This window comes from Salvelinus sp. IW2-2015, linkage group LG22, assembly GCF_002910315.2.
Source record: "Salvelinus sp. IW2-2015 linkage group LG22, ASM291031v2, whole genome shotgun sequence".
Lineage (NCBI taxonomy): Eukaryota > Metazoa > Chordata > Actinopteri > Salmoniformes > Salmonidae > Salvelinus > Salvelinus sp. IW2-2015.
Window position 1 is genome coordinate 30,634,373 of NC_036862.1, and position 13,994 is coordinate 30,648,366.

The following is a 13,994-nucleotide window of genomic DNA, read 5'->3' on the forward strand; positions in this document are numbered from 1 at the left end:
TTACATTATGCTTCAACACAAACACTAGGTAAAAAGCAATATGTTGTTTCTATACAGTTTAGCTACTATTTGTCAACCCCTTAAAATACAATTTTAAGAAATCCTTTCAAGATTTGCTGGGATTGGAAAATATTTACATCCACACACAAATGCATAACACAATTAGGATACAACATATGCATAACATGCAGTTATATGATTTTACAGATTTAAAAAAAAAATGTGCTCAGCTCCTACCATTACAATTTTGGACAGGTAACTAGTAACTAACGGATTACATTTATAAAGTAACTACCCAACCCTGACTGTACATACATAAAATGATCTTCTAAGTGGTATATGATCATGACATTACAGTAGGCATATCAGCTGTCTTCTCAATAGTGCAACACTTTATATAGCATGAGATTTGGGTATGAATAAATTCGGAAGCATCTTTAGTATATAGGTCCTATAAAGGGTTTATTCATTATTTTGGGGGCTCCCGAGTGGAGCAGCAGTCTAAGGCACTTGTGAGGCGTCTGTTTCTCAAACTACACACTCTAATATACTTGTCCTCTTGCTCAGTTGTGCACCGGGGCCTCCCACTCCTTTTTCTATTCTGGTTAGAGCCAGTTTACTCTGTTCTGTGAAGGGAGTAGTACACAGTGTTGTACGAGATCTTCAGTTTCTTGGCAATTTCTCACATGGAATAGCCTTCATTTCTCAGAACAAGAATAGACTGACGAGTTTCAGAAGAAAGTTATTTGTTTCTAGGCACTGCACCTCAGTGCTAGAGGCGTCACTACAGACCCTGGTTCGATTCTGGGCTGTATCACAAACAGCTGTGATTGGGCGTCCCATAGGGCTGCACACAATTGGCCCAGTGTCGTCCTAGGTAGATTGTCATTGTAAATAAGAATTTGTTCTTAACTGACTTGCCTAGTTAAATGAAGGTTAAATTATAAAAATGATCAATGGGTCTACAGCTCTAGGCATGACAATCGTTAGTGCTTCGTTAGCAATTTCTGTCTTTGTCTTTGACACATTGATGTTTTCAGAAAGTCAGATGCTTCCTCAATATTTGAATTTAGATGAACTCGATCAATAATTCAGTTATTGATCATATTTGGCCCACTGGCACTGGCTGCCCTGTAGTTTACATATGACACACACGGACAACACCAAATCCAGCCTTTCAGCCCAACAACACAAAGTAACAATTGAATTCCAGCCCTCACAAACTGCAGGGTAATGGTCCTGATGTCCTCTGTTCCAGAGCCCCAGTGTATGGACCACACATTTACATTACATTTAAGTCATTTAGCAGACGCTCTTATCCAGAGCGACTTACAAATTGGTGCATTCACCTTATGATATCCAGTGGAACAACCACTTTACAATAGTGCATCTAACTCTTTTAAGGGGGAGGGGGGGGGTTAGGAGGATTACTTTATCCTATCCTAGGTATTCCTTAAAGCTGTCTCTTATACACATCTAGATGTGTATAAGAGACAGCGCTAAAGTCATTTAGCAGACGCGACTTACAAATTGGTGCATTCACCTTATGATATCCAGTGGAACAACCACTTTACAATAGTGCTGTCTCTTATACACATCTAGATGTGTATAAGAGACAGGTCTTGTAGCGGATGCGAGCTTCAACTGGAAGCCAGTGGAGAGAGCGGAGGAGCGGGGTGACGTGAGAGAACTTGGGAAGGTTGAACACCAGACGGGCTGCGGCGTTCTGGATGAGTTGTAGGGGTTTAATGGCACAGGCAGGGAGCCCAGCCAACAGCGAGTTGCAATAATCCAGACGGGAGATGACAAGTGCCTGGATTAGGACCTGCGCCGCTTCCTGTGTGAGGCAGGGTCGTACTCTGCGAATGTTGTAGAGCATGAACCTACAGGAACGGGTCACCGCCTTGATGTGAGTTGAGAACGACAGGGTGTTGTCCAGGATCACGCCAAGGTTCTTAGCGCTCTGGGAGGAGGACACAATGGTGAAGCAGAGACACGGATGCTGCGGAGGATACTGAGGCTTGGTCTTTACATTTGATCCCATGATGGACATTCAAGTGGATGGATAGACTCTAAACATACTTATTTTAATGGAGATACAACCTGTTGTGTGTGTTTCATCTGTGGACTTGGATTGGATCTATACGTCATTGATGCAAGCTGCTTATAGGGACTTCAGTATACAATTTGAAGGGATACCACAGTCCTGTTTAGTCCAGACAGTTCCTGGAAGACAATTTTAGTGAACTGTATGTATTGTGAGATTTGTATCTCTGTTTTAGTTCAGGCCTATAAGTGGATGGGGCCCAGCACTAAGGCTAGTTGCCTAGAGAAAGACAAATGCTGTAGTCATAACTGGTGACTATAAGCCTAAAACTGCTGGATGATTCCTCTACTTTGTCATCACATTTCATTCAAAGATTGATTGAGCATAGTCTGGAAAAGTGAGAAATATTAAATCTTCCATTTCTCTAAATTGTATTTTTGAAACAGGCTTAGAGCAGAAGCTTTGCATAAATTGGCATTGTTTTCCTTTTCCAGTTTGTTCCCTGCTGTTATTGTTTCACTATTCCCGGCTGTTCAGAAAAGGTGCCTCCCATTGTATTTTAAATCTTTGTTAAACTGTACATTGGCTGCCTTTGTATCCCAACAGTACAATGAGAGTTTCAGATAGAGTGGCTGAATATGTCTGAATATGCCTATTCTCCCATACGAGGCTCAACACCGTTCAAATCGTCCATTAAACAGCATTCATATTAATTATAGCCAATGCGTACTGCATGGCAAAGCATTTTTTACAGATTTGCATTGGAAAGAGACAAACTATCCAGGGGTGAGTGGATTTCTAACTGTTTTGTTCGGATTGTTCTTCTCTGTTTGCATTTTCAATTGTTGATGATAAAGGGAAAGGGGAAACAGTATTATCTGCTGTTACAATTTGCAATGTATTCCCCTCATTGATATGTGCATACTCTWTCAGTCTCGTGTATCAACAGCTGTCTGAGAAGTTATGAGATAAGGAGTGACATTTTTGGAACATTTATTTATTCAACAGAATAAAAAGGTTTTCTGTATTGTGAGTTGCAATACAACCATCTTAGATCAGATAAGAAACCATTTGCTCTCACTGTTTGCAAAACACTAGAAAATGTTCCTTTACATAGAATTAATATTGGTGTCTAAATGATTCCTACTGTACTGTTTTAGGTAGTAGTGGACTGAGAGGTTGTGATCCCCCCAGGTTAAACCATGGGAGACTGGTCCATTCTCGGACGCTTCCTGTCCGAGGTGCAGAACCACTCCACAGTGATCGGCAAGATCTGGCTGACCATGCTGCTGATCTTCCGCATCCTGCTGGTGACCCTGGTGGGGGACGCGGTGTACAGCGATGAGCAGTCCAAGTTCACCTGCAACACCCTGCAGCCCGGCTGCAACACCGTCTGCTATGACACCTTCGCCCCCGTCTCACACCTGCGCTTCTGGGTCTTCCAGATCGTCTTGGTCTCCACGCCGTCCATCTTCTACATCGTTTACGTCCTGCACAAGATCGCCAAGGATAAGAAGCTGGAGGTCCAGAAGGGGCAGGTGATGGCTGAGCGGACCTCCAAYAAGMTSTTTGGYCAGCTGGMYAGGYAAGGGCTGGAGAACATGGAGACTGGTATGRCCACCTACTGCCCTGGYTACAGYGAGGAGTGGGMTGGTKAGGAAGSGGAGGGGGTGGAGCAGAGCCTGCTYGAGGAGGACTATGGYGAGMTYGGGGAGGARCCKACTCAGCTSTCCAGCCAGGTGCTGCTKATKTACATCCTGCARGTGCTGCTYCGCTCCGTCATGGAGATCACCTTCCTGTTGGGGCAGTACTACCTGTTTGGCTTCGAGGTGCCCCAACTGTACCGCTGTGAGACCTACCCCTGCCCCACCCGCACAGACTGCTTTGTGTCACGTGCCACCGAGAAGACTATCTTTCTCAACTTCATGTTCAGCATTAGCGTGGGCTGCTTTGTGCTCAACATCGCAGAGCTGCACTACCTGGGCTGGGTCTACATCTTCCGCGTACTGTGCTCCGCTTGCTCCACCTGCTTCCAGCCCGAGAGCCACCCTGTGGGGCTGTACAACCACCACAACCCTCTGCTGCTGCAGCTCAAACACTCTCTGAGGGGCAGGCTGGTCCTGCAGACTCCCACGCCCATGGCCCAGGAGAAGGCTGGGGGCCACCTTCTCACTCACATCCCAGCCATCTCCTTTGAGACCAACTCTACTGTGGAGTGCACCTCCAAGAGGACTCCGGAAGAAAGGGACCGGGTGAAGGTTAAACTGGCCAACATGGAGTTGATGGGAAGGATCAAGAAGTCTTGGCTGTGAAATGCCCATTATGTGTGATTATCGAATTTAGCATTTTCCACTTTTGAAACAACAATGGGAAAGACAGGGTTTAAAGCATAGGTTGCTCAGATTGGGCTTTTGGAAAAATTGGGAGAATGAAAGTGCACTCCTGATTCAGAGAGAAAGGTCCAGCTTAATCATCCATACCATTGTTTAAATTACATAAAAGAACATTCAAACTGTTCCTGAGTTTCGAAAGACAGAGAAAGGAAAACATCATTATCTTCAGTCTGTTCACACCTGTTCACACAAGGCCTACTGTCCACATTCTCAGGGTTCTTCAATACAAAAACACCTGTTTCAGAAAACCTGATCACTTTCACATTCAAACAATGTTTGTAGGATACTTTTCAATAACTCAATAAATGTAAGTGTTGAAATCATACATAGCTGGTAACTTGAGCTCGACAGAGTACTTGTGCTCGGCAGAGTAGTTTTGACCTGTGTCCAGACGCAGTCATTTATTTTGTCTAAAGGCAATTTGTCTCTTATAACAATATTATTTTTCTGAATAATCTAATTTAATTGACTGGTAGGTAGTCACTTTTTTTGTAGCATGTGTGCCTCTGTTTATTGATATGTGCATGGTGTGTATGTGTATAGATGTTAAGTAATTAATGTTGAAATTATCCAAAGGGTTTTAACTGAAATGTTAAAAGTTGGTGTCTCAATCTCAGACATTTGCGCTCATATTTGTAAATACTATTTCCAAAATGGCAGAATCAAACAGTATTGGAATAGTGACTTGTATTTTGCATCTAGAAGTGTAAGAATTTTAGAAGAATGCTATTTCATCAGTCAAATGTTGCACTGTTTGATAAGACAGGGTATGGAAAACCTCCATTTTAATGAGTTTAGTTGTGAGTTTGACATTTTACCACAAGAGGTCACTATAATACTATAAGTTATCAAACAGGGTTGTGCTGAAAATCAAATGAACCACAGCCAAATAAAGTATTTGCAACTAAGAGTAAGATTAAAAAATACATGTTTAACTTACTTCCTTGATAAAATACATTCTAAAATGTAAATATATGTGATTTCTGAGTATTTAGTGCACATATCTGTTGAAGGCCCAAAGCAGACGTTTTTATATCAATATCAAATCATTTCTGGGTAACAATTAAGTACCTTACTGTAATAGATTACGATTAAAATGGTCAAAAATGTATTTTTTGCAAAAAAAACTTTCTCAAGCAAGAATTTTGCTAGGACTGTCTGGGAGTGGTCAGTGTGGAGGGGAAATGAAAACTAGCTGTTATTGGCACTCTCTTTGTCATTGGTCTATAAACCAATTTACACATGGTGATGTCACCATGGAAAGCCAAAACTCTCGCCCATGCAAACCTGCTGATTAGAAGGTGCTGTATAGATATGGGAAACACTCTTTTCATGGCACTTCAATATCGAAGTGAATTTTTCATAGCAGGTTAGGAGAACTTACAACAGCAGGTTAGGATAATTAACGTTGCAGGTTAGGAAACTGAGGTTAAGGTTAGGAAAAGAGTTAGGGTTAGTGAAAATGCTCTCCAAACCTTCTACGAAAATGACTTTGCATTGAAGTGCTGTGAAAAGAATGTGTCCCTGCTCAGGTGTTGCATGCATCAACCAATGGTTGTGTGCCAAGTCATCCATTGTGTCATCGACTGATAGATTGCTATAACATATGATGTGGTTAGCTGACACACAAAATACCTATCCAGGCAGTGTAAGATCTGGCAAGTGTCAGCAAGGCCTGGGCAGAGGAACATGCTCTGTCTATCAGGAAGCAACCCTGATCACATTTTTGTAAAACACTTTCACAGTGTTAGTTTCATCAGCTGTTGTACAATATGATATACAAATATTTTGACTTCACAGGGACTTTAAATGTAGTCAAACAAGTTTTCAGCATTCAAACTAATCTACCCAGTCAGATTCAGCACCATGGACAGTGATGATCAGTATACCTGCGATCMGACGATTAGAACAACAGTGCTATTTTAAGTGATTTTCAAGACACCCAAAGTCAATTTAAATACACAAGAAAATCTGCAGGATAAAAATCAATAAAATCAAACATTCAAATAATTAAGCAGGCTATATTAAAGTGCACTAAACATAGAGACAGACTAACCATGGAGAACACTAATGATGACAGACTAACCAGGGAAGTGAATTTAACAGAGGTTAAAGCTAAAACAACAGAATCTGGGTAAGTCTGTGTGAAGAGGTGTGGATTTGAATAGTAGACTAGTAGGCCTACGCTATTTTTGCACTGTAATTTTTTTTTTTTAAGTGTTATGTTTTCCCAGATTCATCGTGTTATGCAGCCCAGGCCTATCTAGGAAGGCTGGGCATAAATTGGTTGCTCACAGCATCACATGATGACGTGGGCAACATAAACACTTAAAATCTGTGGATTAAAGTTAATAGTAATCAAAACAAATTTCACCACGAAAGGATGTGCAATCTAAATGAATGAAGAAGACAATGTAATTCGAGTGAGTTAATTAATAAAATGACACGGTGTTGCCTGTCAGCGTTGTAGGCTACTGCCTCCACCCACAAGCCCGGGCTTTAGTGGCACTGGCATACGCGCTTGCCTCTGCACTGAAGGAGCCACCGGACGAGTCCGCGTTCGCGTTGCAGCTCTCACTTTCTCCCGCTACAGTATGTCCTACAATAACATATTTGGTGGGGTTTGGCAGACAACAATAGGATTTGATTGGGACTAAATCAAAGAATAAAACGATATTGAAATGAATATTATTAACAAATATTTCCCAGAAGATTTTGGGTTCAACCTAAGGCTGACTAGGACAGATCAATCAGCTGGATCCTACACAGTAAGCCTACATGTCATACTTAAGTAAACCCACAAGAGAGACAATATTGCAAAGGCAGGACCACATGTTTCTGTGTTTTGACCAATGATTGGTTTTGACCTGCCGAGAGAGAGTGATACAATTATTGGTAGTGTAATTGTTCAATTGAAGGCGTAGGGGTAGGCAATCGAAAACGTTTGACGGGGAAATTTCTCTCAATATTAGCTAGTCCTACTGAGTGGGCAAGTAACCTTTCCCGCGCTCTTCCTAAAAATACTATTTGTGATGTCATAAAGGTCTAACGTTCCATGACGTGGCATGTAGCCCTAAATTACAGTCCCCGCCTGCAATATTGTCCTCACTCTCGACTTGAACTCAACTTGAATGTAACCAACACAGACAAGGACGTGCTTTTCGATATATAAAATAGCTTGAATGGATGAAGAAAAGGTAAGCTAAATGACTTCACACAATATTGGGGGAAAGTAAAAAAGAAAAAAGTAATCTAAGCGGATATTTCTTGTAAAAAAGCTATAACATATTGTAAAACAAATTTACCATTCTCTATAAAGTCACCAGCTTAGCTCTGATATGGCTGTAGCTCTATTTATGAGGTCCTCTGCACAGATCTACTCTGACATTGACCTAGTATTACTTATTGGAATGTCTGTCCTTCAGGTAGTACAGAGGGAGGATGGTGATCCTCAGAGGGAAGGAAAGGAAGTTGTTGAGGAAGAACCGGTGGCCACGCCCAAAGAGGAGGCCAAGAAGGGAAGGAAGGTAAGATAGCAGGAGTGACAGAGCACATAATAGGCCTACTGGGCTACACTCTGCACCTGATAGCAGCCCTACCATAGATATCTATATATCTATGATWACAACATAGCTGTTTTCAAAACGTGTTTTTAAGAGCTGCTTTGACCTGGCCCATAGCCTATTCATAAATTGTCTCAGAGATTTTAGATCATAATGAATACAATTATTTGGGCAAGGTTGAGCCCACACCTTATCTGATGCACTTTATGTATCGGGCCCTGGTGTTACATGTCTGCCATCATTTGAGATCTGGAATCTGTTCTGTTCTATCCTAGGCAAAAAGGAAGAGTAGTGGCAAGAAGTCAAGGAAGCTGGGCACCGACAACGATGCAGGTCAGAGATTTACCTCTCTAGTACTACATTGTTTCTCTATTCTGTCTGTGATGTGCAGGTTGTGCTATCCATTTTCAATGAAACTGTAGTCTACTGTAATCAGTAAGAAAGGTCACATAGATAGCTTTATTCAAATAGGCCTATTCTAAAACCCTAAAACAATGAAATCAGAGTATTAAGAGATAAAACGTCGGATTTCTCTTTAATTTGGTTTCTACTTCCTCTACGGCAATCACATCTTTAGTCTCCAGGAATAAACACCTGGATAGAGGATCTGTAATTGAACTCCTGGAGACGAAAGCTGTTAAGGCTGCATTCGGCCCAGGCAACAAGGATGAGATGGAATACTCCTACCCAATCCTCATCTCATTCCTGCGCAATCTTACTGATGAGTATGTTAAAAGTTTTTCTGTAATGTTCAACATTTATGAAATATTGTGCAGTGGGAACTAAACACTCATTAAAACACTTATTTAAAATTTTCTAGGCAGTGGCAAGTGATCTACAAAGGATTAAAAAACCCTGTAAGTTTCCCTATCTGCCTTTGACCTCTGATGTGTCAATAATCTGTTGAATTCAGAGATTAGCCATCAAGTTATATTCTGTTATTCATGTTCATTTCTCTGTCAGACTTCATCAAACTTTGAATTCAGTCACAGACAAGAATAACAATGTTGATCAAATGCATTCTGTTCGATCTAGAATACTTTACATCACAGTTCCATTGAAAATACAGTTTTTGTTCTATTTGTTCAAAACAGATGACGAAGGAACAGCTTGCCAAATTGTGCAAGACAATTGTAACCTTCATCACACAGACCACCCTGCAGATCCTGCTGCCAGCCCTGGCACGCGTACTGGGGGTGAAGGACTTTGCTGACGACGATACTGACTCACCCAAGAGGGGTGGCAGTGCAAGACCCTTTGCTGCCTTTGATCAGGAAAGACTGGAGCTCATCCAGGAAGTTAGATATCTGGCGAAGAAAATGTATAAGGGCGGCACAGGGGCTCAACATCTCAGGTCCCTAACACCCTCTTCTAAGAGGTATGTTCCCCTCAAGGTTTTCATGTATGGATTTCACCAAGATCATCTATCCCAGTGTTAGCCAATGCATTTTACTCTATCTGATGTAGTACAAAATGTAATGTATCAGCCTTTGAGCATATTCAAATTAATGAGCATGAAAAGCGATCAAAAGGACATGTAGATATTTAGAATACTAAAATTACAACGCTTGACCGATTTGCCAAGTTAAGACAGGAATTATCATGCTTTGCTTGTTCGTTTTAAAGTTCCCAGACCTCAGTGAAAGTCCACCTGGGAATGCCAGAGGACAGAATCATCAAAAGTGTCCAGGAGCAACTGTCTGATCATAAGATCCTGTCCTCTTGCCCACCTGAGCTGACTGTTGGTCTTATCAAGGTGGTGGTCGAACAGCTTAACTCAGCCCTCTCTGTGACCATCAGCAGAGCCATTTCAGGGCGGTCCTCCCCTATTTATTCTGGTACCCAGGCCGCTGAACAGATGGTCAACATGGTCCAGAAATGTTTTGATGATCACGCCACTCCAGAGGACCAGAGCTCCACCTCTAAATTAGAGTCATGCATTCCACCTGCAACAGAAGAGGTGATGACTGTTATCGCAGACATGGTGGATGAATTGGAAAAAGAAGATCCGGAATTGGCTAAGGTTTTTCGAGAAGTGGCTGTGAAAGTTAAAATGTTGGCATCTGGCAGTGACCTTGTAGTGGAGCACCTGGATGTTGAAGACTCTCCTGTTCCAGAGGAGCTGAACATAATATGTACATCTTGCAAAGCAATGATGCAAAATCTTGGCACTCTGTTTAGTGCGAAGTTCAAGACCAAAGCCTCAAAGGCTGTGAGTGAAATTCTTGTGAGAAGGTTAATGAGCGATATCTCTGGTATGGTTCAACCTTCTCATTCGTTTAGTACCACTCCAAGCTTGATGAATGCATCTAGCCCATCTGACAGGATCCTTGATTCTGCGGCCACTGAGCTCATACAGACCAAAGTAGAATCTGAGGCATCAAAAATAATTGATAACTTTGTTGAAGATGTCAAGGACATTGTGCAGTGTGCTGAATTAGATCAGCCAACAAGCACCCAGAGAGATACCCAAGTGGGACACTGTACGACAAAGCGGAAACCCTTCCATGCAGCTCGTAGACTCTGCTACAGACTTCAGGCAAAGCTAGAGACATTGTTCCTCAGAATGGGTGGAGCTCCAGTCCAAGGGGAAGAACTTATGGAAAAAGCTGACTCCAGTGCTGTGCTTCTGGAGCATACTGACTCCAGTGATCTGCCTGTTTCAATCCTGAGCTTGCCTTCACCATGTAGGAGTGAATCCCTTATATCAGAACGCAGTTCATCTTCTTTATCTGATGGACGTGATTCAACTGACTCTGTAGAAGAGAAAACACCAGAGCAACCTGAAACCAGTAAGAGCGAGGCAATACTGCAAGTGGTCAACTCAACAGGACTTGGTACTCTCCGTAAATGCCAAAGTGAGAACTCTCAACCATTACTGTCTCTCTGTGATTCCAAACTGGTGCCCTGCACCAAAGAGGTCTTGTCCCAGATTGTGACCATGTATAGGTCAGAGGTGGCATATTTGGAATGCACATCATCTGTTGCAGAGGGTTCCTCTTACAACTCCCTTGAAGTCTGTGGCTTTTTGGACAGTGTCATGTCTTATCTAGAAGACATGCCTGTGTCTGGTTCTTCATGGTTGGAAGGATTAAGAGATACTCCAGCCTCAGTCATTGAGAAACTCTCCAGTGAGGAGTTCCAGATGAACGCTACCAACGAAGTGCGAAAAATACTGATCAAATCAGTCAGTAGCTTTCCCAGCAAAGTCAGTTCCAGCCAGCCAGATTCTCAGATGTTGCCAGCAAAATCAACAATTTCCTTAAGGCATACAGATTTAACTGCTTTTGAAATCGTTGGATCAATTATAAATGACATGAAGAGCCTTTTCCCACCCACAGAGTCTTCTACTACTCTATGGCAGGCAGACTCTATGCTTCAACAGAGTGATGAGAAAACCTCAGAGTACACTGAGGTCGCACCCAAAGGCTCACAGTCTGGTTTGGAAGTATCTGAGAAGAAGATCTGGACAACTGCAAAGACTATTTACCACAATGTGAAGACAAAGATGAAGAATTATTTATGGCAAAAGCAAGCCAAAGCAACAATGGCTCAAGCCAAAAAGACCCTCAGCCAAATTCTGGTTTCAATTCAGAAAGAGCTGTCAAAATCTGACCAAACGGTGACTGCAGGAGCGCTTTCACAAATAGAGAATGTGGTTGGAATGATGCTGAAGGACGTTGAAAGGGTAAGCAGTGAATGTGGTGAGGAACTGATCTGTCAAGTGCCACAGCGTTCTTCCTCCTCGTTGTCATCATCATCTGCCAGATCAAAGAAGTCAGAGTGGGAATTTTCACTCCCTGGCACTTCCATCTCTTCTGATTTACCAGAGAGTATTACTCAGCCCATTGTGAGATGCTCAGTCATCGACATGGGCAAATCTACTAAGCCAAAAACATTGGTGTGTGATGCCAGGGAAAGCATGTCTGCAATAGTGGATACCATCATAAAGGAGGTACATCCAGAGGATGAAGGGGAGGTTGCATTCCACCCTGATCTAACAGCTGCAATAGCAAGACTGGAGGAGTTCATATCTCAGGGTAGGATTGGTGCTCTCTCCCGTGATCTTACTCACCAAGTCAACCGCATCATTTCTGAGAGCAACTTGACCCCTCTGGTTCTGACAGTGGCGGCTGGAAAGAGTGCATCCGATACAGTCCTTACTGAGCTGAAGAGGAATGACAAGAAGGTGGGGAAGCCCACAGCTTACGAGCTGGTTCAGCTGTTTGCAGAGGAGTCTGTGAAGCGCCTCCTGCTTCCTAGCCTTGTGCCCTCTATAGCTTCAATGAGTTGGGCTCAGGGAGTTAGTGTGACGGCTTGCGTATCTGAAGATAGGATTTCATGCTCTTTTTCTACATCAGCATTTAGTGACACAGTCAGCCTGTTTACCAAAGTAATGGTAAGCCAGGTCATGGACTCTGTGGTTTCTGATGCACAAAGCAGAGGGTCATCTCCAACCGGAACTGTAACTGATGTAGGCAGTCTACTGAGTGGTAAGTCCTACCCTCTGCCATCTTTCTCCGCCATCAGCATGACAACAAGTGGGACCTCCAATGCTGCACGAGGCTTTGAGGCCAACATAGATGCTGAGGAAAGGGATACCATCAGTTGTTTCGGTGTACCTCAGAGCATTGTTTGTGATCAGAATTCAACCAGCCCGGATATTGTCTCGCTTTCAACCCCATCCACTGATAACTTAGTCGGTGATGATGACTTCACCGGCCTCATCAGCATGTTAGTGGTGAGACTTCTGTCAAAAATCCAAACCCAAACTGATCTGTACCCAATTGACGTCACACGCACGTCACAAGACCTGATTCCAAAAGTAATAGCTGCCTTCTGTGCATGGTCAGGCTGCTCTGAGACCCAAGCTTATCCCAAGAACCTGAAGAGTCATAAAGTATACAGCACCATCTACAAACATCTGTTGAAGGAGTTTGGCTCAGAGAAAATAGTCCAACTGGCCGTGTCGACTCAGGACTCCACATTCAATAGGATTCTTGTGGAGTCATTGAGCAAGGAGCTTCTCCACAGTTGTAATGAGGCATCAAGAGCAGCCTCAAGAACATCTTTCGAAGCCACCTGGCCAGAAGCTCTTCCCATGGCTGAAGATGTGAAGGCTACCAGAGGGAAGCTGTCTTTCCTACAAAGGCTTGCCAGACTGAAATTCGACTTAAAGGTACATCACAATTAACAATTGTGTCAATGTGAGTAAACAATGTTATTTCGAGACAATGTAAAACCATCCATTAATTCCAAAACCATTTATAAATCTTGTTGTGCTGGTGTGTAAGATGTGATTGTTATTTCCATGAGATTGTTCAGCTGTGACTGTTGTTTTGACATGTTTTTGTTTTAGCCATTCATGATGGGAAACAAGAAGGATTCCAAGAAGAATTACCGCCATTCTGAATCCAAAGACCAGACTACTGCTGAAGATATCATGTGTAAGTCCATACAGCAGGACATTTACTGTTTGAGATATTGGTGTACAAAGCTGCTATTGCAAAAATATTAAACCCTATATACAGTACATTATATATTATCGATAGTAATCTCTTATGTACAATTATTTATAGTTTCCAAATCTCAAGATTCTGGTTCTCATTTATTTGTGAAAGTAATAATGATTTGAAACTAAGAATACAATATAACATAATTTTTAAATTAAAGTGCATGTCAACTCTCTCTCTTCTGTTGCCCAACATAGTGGCACATCCTGCCACATTTGGACTCCCAGAGGGTCTTCCCTCCACCTCTCAACAGGAGAAGCCTCGCAAACATCCCCTTCTAATCAGGATGTTTTCTGCCATCTCCATAGGCCTATCCAAGCCATTCAAACGGTTTTCAAAGCAAGCTTAATACAACAATTTCCTTTAATACAGTAATATTTGCATTGAATTGATGGCCTTTGTCTTCTTTTGTGTTGCCCTGTTAACACATTTGATTAGAAAATACATAGTATTTTTAGTTTAGTTTATTATGCAGTCA

At 42.3% G+C, this 13,994-nt stretch overlaps 2 protein-coding genes across 2 annotated transcripts; both read left to right on the forward strand.

The window, feature by feature from the left end:
• The first annotated feature begins 1,975 nt into the window (after nt 1-1,975).
• LOC111982714 (gap junction delta-2 protein-like) lies at nt 1,976-5,512 on the forward strand. The gene is made up of 2 exons (XM_070434219.1): nt 1,976-2,833; nt 3,208-5,512. The coding sequence occupies exon 2, from the start codon at nt 3,250-3,252 to the stop codon at nt 4,357-4,359; it is 1,110 nt and encodes a 369-aa protein (XP_070290320.1). The 5' UTR covers nt 1,976-2,833; nt 3,208-3,249; the 3' UTR covers nt 4,360-5,512.
• Nucleotides 5,513-7,193: 1,681 nt separating this feature from the next.
• On the forward strand, nt 7,194-13,985 carry LOC111949589 (serine-rich adhesin for platelets-like). The gene is made up of 9 exons (XM_070434213.1): nt 7,194-7,637; nt 7,866-7,967; nt 8,279-8,336; nt 8,581-8,728; nt 8,824-8,860; nt 9,098-9,381; nt 9,630-13,182; nt 13,363-13,450; nt 13,714-13,985. The coding sequence occupies exons 1-9, from the start codon at nt 7,623-7,625 to the stop codon at nt 13,863-13,865; spliced, it is 4,437 nt and encodes a 1,478-aa protein (XP_070290314.1). The 5' UTR covers nt 7,194-7,622; the 3' UTR covers nt 13,866-13,985.
• Nucleotides 13,986-13,994: the final 9 nt, after the last annotated feature.

Excerpts from the sequence above, each read along its gene's own strand:
- LOC111949589 (XM_070434213.1), top strand. Across the intron at positions 7,968-8,278 it reads AGGCCAAGAAGGGAAGGAAG|GCAAAAAGGAAGAGTAGTGG; the intron begins GTAAGATAGCAG and ends GTTCTATCCTAG. Across the intron at positions 13,183-13,362 it reads GACTGAAATTCGACTTAAAG|CCATTCATGATGGGAAACAA; the intron begins GTACATCACAAT and ends TTTTTGTTTTAG.